The 7,173-nt window shown below is 43.6% G+C and overlaps 1 protein-coding gene across 1 annotated transcript; it reads right to left on the bottom strand.

Moving 5' to 3' along the window:
- Positions 1–525: 525 nt before the first annotated feature.
- On the bottom strand, positions 526–6,192 carry LOC131408997 (tripartite motif-containing protein 43-like). Its single transcript, XM_058546216.1, has 6 exons — positions 5,782–6,192; positions 5,015–5,110; positions 3,476–3,706; positions 2,837–2,859; positions 2,202–2,299; positions 526–1,019 (listed from the first exon to the last, which is right to left on the bottom strand). Exons 1-6 carry the CDS (start codon positions 6,190–6,192, stop codon positions 526–528), a joined length of 1,353 nt encoding a protein of 450 aa, XP_058402199.1.
- Between the last annotated feature and the right edge of the window lie 981 nt (positions 6,193–7,173).

Raw genomic sequence — 7,173 nt, 5'->3', positions numbered from 1 at the left:
GAAAAGGACCAGCTAAGCTCTGCTGGGGTTTCACTAAAACAAAGGCCTATCCTGCTCCTGAGGGTCAGTGGAGATTTCCCTGTCAAATTCGGGAGTTTTTTTTTACCCTCAGGGTGAATCGATGTGTAGGACAGACTAGATCAAGAGGAAGGACAAGAAGGTTGTGGACTGACACGGGCATCGTAGATACCTAGGTCTGCCTGTGATGCGCAAACCCGGGTTCCCACATCCGACCATGAAGTGGGAATCACACACCGGTACACTTTAGTAATGCCAGCAAAGTCACAAAACACGTGATCTGCCCCAGCATGTATTCTAGAGAAATGAGCCACAAGACACGATTTTAATGTTGAGAAAGTGGAGACAACAACATTTTGCATTTCACAGTGTCTTCATATTGAATAACAACAGAAGGAGGTTACATTCAAGTAGAAAAAGCAGAAAAGACAGTGAAGTATCATTGATTTGCTTCGACTCCAATATGGAGTTCCCAGGCACGCAGTCAGGTTCCACACTCAGCCCTCATCATGCGTGGCCAGTGCAAAAGAAAGGCCTGACAGGGAAACTGAACATGCCATCTGGGTACCTCCAAATGATGGAGCGCTTTGCAACATCCACAAAGCTCATACTGCCACGGTCTAAATCAAGGAACACACCAACCCGGCCCACAGGTTTCTCTGTGAACCGAGGTTGTGTCGGGGGGTTGGTCCAGAGACTGTAACGATTATCCTCCTTCACACATACAAGAAGAAATGTCTCCTCCGATTCAACCAGTGTGCCAGTCTTCCTTATCCAGGAATCCTTACAGACGCCTAGAGCCCAGTCCCAAGATGCGTCCACGTGCAGCTCCCAGTAGTGTTTTCCAGAGGTGAAGTTCTGGGTTCCCCAGGAAGCAAAATAGTTTGATGTCCCGGGATTCAAAGACACATATGGATAGTCATGCATGTACCTCAAACTTCTCACGTCATCCAACAGCCTGATATCGTCATTGGTTACTCCATTATGGAAGGAAATTTCCACTGTTGAGAGAGACGGAGAAGAGAACATTCCAGTCAAAATCAATGTTAAAAATAAGACTATGAGAGAAGAAGATCTTATCTAGAGTCTCACTGGGGAAAAACAAAAACAAAAACAAAAACAAAAAACATTCCAAGATTAGAAGGGCAGTTCTGACTAGAAATTATTGGATTCAGATGATGCCAGCCTTTCTGCTGAAGAAACCAATACCTACTTTCAAGGCCAAAAACCTTCCCCAAAATTCAGAGATTCTAAAGGAGAAGGAGGTCATGTTTACTTCTGGCTGGTTACTTGTCACGACGCTTGAAAAGCTGGACACCTGTGCACTGCTTCCAAGTAGAAAAGGCAGAAAAGCAATATAATCCCTCCACCACCCCTTCTCAGGGAACGAAAAAGTTACAAGCTAGACTACTACATAAATGGCGATGGCTTTTGCTTTAACGTGATATTACTCTATTCCAGTTAAGGAAGCAAATTGACACTGAGGAAGAAAACCTAAAGGTGCCTTCTTAGAAGGGGTTTCCTACTCAGAACATTCTGCCTTTGATAGCTGGTTCCCCCTGAGGCCTAATCTTCCTCTTTCTGCAAAATTAACCCTCTAGGTTGAGGTTTATCATGGAGCTCTATAGATGGACTCATCAGTGACCAACACGCTTGATGGTTGTGGTTCATAAACTCTTGGTTTCTGCATTTAGTCTTTTTTTTAAGCTTATGTATGTTTTTCTAAATATATAAATCGAAACACACATTATACATGCTATTACTAAGAACCTTTAAAGAAAAAATATCTTGTTTTAAAACAAATTGACTGCATTTACTTTGAAATTGGAATATCTTGAATTCATATCCGATTTCTCAAGACCTAGTGGACAATTGACATTGTATGTGAGAATATGTCTAAGGTTCAGGGAGGGCTTTTTGGGGGCATGTCCTTTTTCTCACTATGCAAGTAATTTACCCAATTTTTAAGTAATTGATCAGGCCTGAATCCCATCTATCCTGACCAGCTTTCATTTATATTTTCCCTATTACAGCAAGTAGAGGGCTAAATATGACTGTCCATACCCATTTGCACGGCCAGTCTCCTCAACAAGATGAAAAGTGGATAAAGAGGGAGAGATTGCGTACAGAAAACCAGTATTGAAAGACCGTGTGTGGTGGCCCACCAATGGGGCGCCACTCACCTCGGAAGCGGTTGAGCCTGTCCAGGAGTCCAGTGACGGGTCGGGCACTGAGTTTTGGCTGCGGACGCCGAGGCATGTGCAGCTGCGCTGACTCACTCCTGTAAGGAAGGAGACGCAACTAATCTGCCTGGTGCCCAAGACTTCTTACCCTCAGTGTTTAAGAAAAGTCATCATCATCCACCTGAGCATTCTTCGTCACAGTCCTTTCCTCCGCAGGCCCTGGGATGGGACCCTGCCCTTCTTAGGGAATCTTTCTCACTTTTCATCTTTGCCTGCTTCCACCCCCACTTCTCAGAGATACTTGCCCCTCTCACCGAACTCCTTGGGAAGACTAGTCCTTGCATTTCCACGTTTATGCTTTTGAAATCTAAAGTCATAAATAACTGTTCTTCTAGAATCCTCCGCACTGAGCCTGACAAGACAGCACACACCTCCTTCAGCCACATGGGGAAGAAAGGCTCACTTGTCACCAAGGGGAACAACAGGCAATCCTATTCAACAAAACGTGCACGGAAACATGCACACACAAACAATGGAGCATAGTCTACCCAATTACGCCTTCACCTTGTTAAAAGGAGCTCGAGCTCTTTCACAGCCCTCACCGTGCCCCACTTAGCATGGAAGACCAAACGTACCTGGTCAGTTTGTTTCCTAATTCCTGTCAAGAGAAAAAAAGAGAGAAAGAGAGGCTTAGACTTCCTGAGAAACAGAGTATTCTGCCAACCAGTCTTTGGGTTTGGGAAAGTACCGACGAAAAAGACTCATCATCACCCCTCCACACAAACTGCCTTGTAAATTCATTTTCCGCTTCGTCCCTAAAGAGAATCCCGGGACAAATGTTGACAGAATCTAAATTCTTGATGAATAGGGACAGATAGAAGGAAGGACAACAGTAGTGACCTAGGACATCCCAACAGAAGGAAAAAATATATACTGGCTTTTTCCAGAGTTCTCCACATTGCTCAATTGGGGACCAAATTTCTATGTCCATGAATAAGTTGTTCCTTCTGGTTTTTAAAGAAGCAAGCCACAAAAGGAGATTTTGAGGAGACAATTTTCCCTAGGGAATCTCCATGATCACAATTCCAGAAGGCTTGCTTGTTCATGGTCAGGAAAGGAGTTGCAATATTCTAGATTATGTCCAACTGGGAAAGACCCCCACCGTAGATGCAGGAGATGAATTAATATGCCTTTGGTATCAAACAAATGATGGAAGTCAAAGGTGTGAGCTTCAGATAATATCAAGTATTTCCAGGCCCGTCCTCAGTTCTTACCTGGAGCAGCTCCACATCTGGTTTATGGCACACTTTCATGAGCTCTTCAAACATCAGTCTTAGCCATTTCCTCGTTGCAATCATCTCCTCCCGAATTTTCTTGAGTTGATTAAGCATCATGTTGCCTTCCCTTTTCAGACTCTCCAAATGTTGTTTTTCTTCCTCGTGGAGGACGGGATGCAGTGGCTGATAAACAGCCTTGGTTATGTCTTCGTGTCCATACACATGGCACTGCAGGGAGAAGGATTTCCTAGATCACATGCTCAGGCGGACCTTCTCCTCCTCCACTTAAACAGCAACTACTTTGCTCTGATTCGTGTGCTCTACCAAGAAGCTACCTCCATCCTATGTTCAGGTCCTCCCCCTTCTCAGAACTCACAAATTCCTTCCTCTTTCCTTCACTTATTTTCCTTCTCTTTTAACCGTACCAAGAGTCAAACCCATGCTTCCCTCAAACCACTTCCATCCACTGCATGAGTTCCTGAAACAACTGGAGAAAAGCTTTTCATTGATAATTTATTTCCTATGTGTCCTCTCAAAACTGAAGGACTCCATGCAAGCAATTGAAACTCATGGCTGATTCATAAATCATTACATGCAATACTCTGATCTCTGTTAGTAAATTCATCTCTAGTCTCAACCCTCCCTACTCCACCACCTGACCTCCTTTGTCTCCCAGCAGCAATGTTGCATTTTACTCTCAGGATGAAAAGCCATCAGCAAAGGCTTCCTAAACTACTCACCACCTGCCCGCCACCTGATGTCCACACTCACGCTCTCTTTTCTGCCCTCCTTTTCTCTATGAATGGGCTTCTGTCCTCCATCTGAGGCCACGGGCTCCCATATCAATTTGGAGGACATTAATCCTCATTCCATGGCATATTCCCTCCCTGTATTTATGGAACCACTCTCTCATTGCCCATCTCAGTCTTTTTCTTAGCTCCATCGCCCCATTTAAAAAAATATATATCTATGTCGTATTTTCCCTGACTTGAGCCAACATCATTCTCCAGCTCCTGCACTATCAGTTTTCACTGCCATAGGCACATTTCTTAAACTGCTGTTCACATTTCCTTTGTATTCCCCTGGGCTCATTGGACTAATGAGATGGAAATCTCTGCAGTTCTCAATGACATGATCTTTAATTTCCAGAATGTCTGACATACAGAAATCTCTGCCTGCAGCACCCATGGATTTTTAACACCTACTCATCCTTCAGAACTCCAATCGGTTTTAAACCTGAGAAATTTTGCCTGAGATGCTGAATGATGGTTACCGAATTGTCCAAATTGCTCTATGTGCCTCCATCTCAGCCTGTTGCACATTCTTCTGAGGGTTCTCTTTTTGTACCTACTGATTATATCAGCATCTAAAAATCCTAAGAGGCATGTTACTTCAGGTTGAAAATGAGATGGATTACTTTTCCTGTTGTTCAACCCATTCACAGAATTTCATGACACATGATGATTCCAGCTCAAATTATTAATGGATTAGTTTCTAGCACATCTATCTCAACCTGATTCAGAGGGAAATACTTACCATCCAATGTAAAGATATTCTGCCATCTTTATCGAGATTTCTTTGGTTTTCTTGCATCTTTTCCCATAAAGACCTCATTTGCTTGGAAACCTTCTCCTGTAAAAGAACCATGAATTTTAGCACCAGAGAAGCAAAGAGACTTGGGTTTCAGACTCCAGACAATGGAGAGAGTCAAGGGATGTTGGATAAAGTACTTTCGGGAGAGTCAAAGGATCATCAACATTTGCCTGTTTGCCCTCACACATGATCCATTTGAGGAGATTTCAGACCCTAGAGCCACACAATGCGAGGTAGTCATTCACTGGCCTTGGGAAACTGATCAGGATTTTACTTAGCATAGCTAATCATCAGAGAGTGTGGCGTCTTGCCTCAGAATTGGGATCTAGTGATGCTCGTTCCTTGCTAATTTCAATTTACTTTATCCTACAACTTTATCCAGAATTAGTGAAAACGTATTCTAGAGAAAAGCCTCTTTGCCCTTGTGGATTTTATAGCCAGTGACTCAAAATGAGGGCTTGAGGGCCTTGAGCATGATACTGCATCATCAGAGTAATAAGGACCACTAACCTAATCCCCCTCCCGTTGGATGCAAGCTCCATGAAGGCAGATACACTGGTGGATTTCCTTCACAGCTTCATATTGCTACCCAGATCGGTACCTGGCACTCAGGAAAGAGAGGATTTCCTCATCCTCAGGACCCTCACACCCTCATACCCTTAGCTGTCCTCTCCTCCAGTCTTCTGAGTGCTCTCAGAGGCATCACTTACCCGGTATTCCTCAGCGGCCTCTTCCACTGAACGGTGACTGTGAGCCTCGTGCTCCTGAGATTCAGAGCAGAGCACACACAGCAGGCTCCTGCTGTCTTCACAGAAGATCTTCTTTGTCTCCTTGTGGGTCCCACACATATGTTCCTCAGAGCTCAGGAATTGCCTGAGTCTGGCTTTTCTGGCAATGGACACCAGATTCTTCAGAAGAATGTTGGTTTTGTATTCTGTCTCTTGGGATGGTTTCCTGCACACTGGGCAACAGGCGGGAGTCTCGGCTTTCTCCCAGTAAAGACAGAGACAGGGCCAACAGAAGCTGTGCCCACAGTCTATGGTGACTGGGTCTGTAAGGCAATTCAGGCAGATGAGGCAGATGAGTTCTTTCTGGAAGGCTTGTGGGATGTCCAAGTCCATTTTTCTGAGGGAAGAAAATCAGAGCAGTTCATTCCTCTGTCCTGGAGACACAAAGCTCTAAGCAAAATTTGACTCAGGTTGTGACTCAATAGTATACTGTGTCTGGAGCAGAACAGGCTCGATTTTGCACGTGACACAAATGGAAAACTGAGACATAAAGAGAGCTCTCAAGATCTGTAGAAAACTTTCTTGGCTGCCTAACAGACACTATCCACCTCCAACCCCCTTTTCATCTGGTGTAAAAAGAACTCCCGTTTTTCTGAGGTCTTAGTGTTTGACCTAACGTATAGCTCCAGGTGGTGGTCCTGAATGCTCTAAAAATCCATCGTAATGCTCAGCACCAGGCATCTAGGTAGCAGAGGATGTTTGACTAAGCTTGTATTTTCACTATTTCATGTCGTTGTCAGGCATTTCTCCTTGGATGTTCTTTTTTATCTCAGTCTCAGAACCCACATCCCTAATTTTCCCATTTTCTTTTTCCAAAACACTTTCTGAATCCATTAAGAGTGAAGGAAGAGGAGACCACACATTGTGGAACTGGATCTGATTCTCTCCAGGATCTACTCCCACGAATACACCAATGTGTTGAATTCGCCCTCCTGTCTTTATTATCGATACCTCTCTAATCAAAGGAACCCAGAATTGAAGAGAATGCCTATATCTTCCAAGTCTTTAAAACTACTAAGCACCCATTCACAGTGTGAGAAGAAATAATTTGGATGTAATCATAATAATCAGCACCAAAAAAGAAATCATGCTTTTTAAAATTTATGTTGCTAAAAAGTGGGGTCTTCACATCTATACTACTTAAATACAGACATCCCTCAAATTTCTCACATTTCTCTATGGTCACTCACATCACTTGTCTGCCTGCCCAAACACTTCCTAGCTTCTTAAACGCTTAAGTCAGATAACTCATGTTTCCTAAGAGACAATATTTACTTCACTTTAAAACAATATTTTCCTCCAATCATTGACTGC

The sequence above is a fragment of the Diceros bicornis genome, chromosome 7, assembly GCF_020826845.1.
Source record: "Diceros bicornis minor isolate mBicDic1 chromosome 7, mDicBic1.mat.cur, whole genome shotgun sequence".
NCBI lineage: Eukaryota > Metazoa > Chordata > Mammalia > Perissodactyla > Rhinocerotidae > Diceros > Diceros bicornis.
This window is presented reverse-complemented; position numbering and strand designations above follow the sequence as displayed.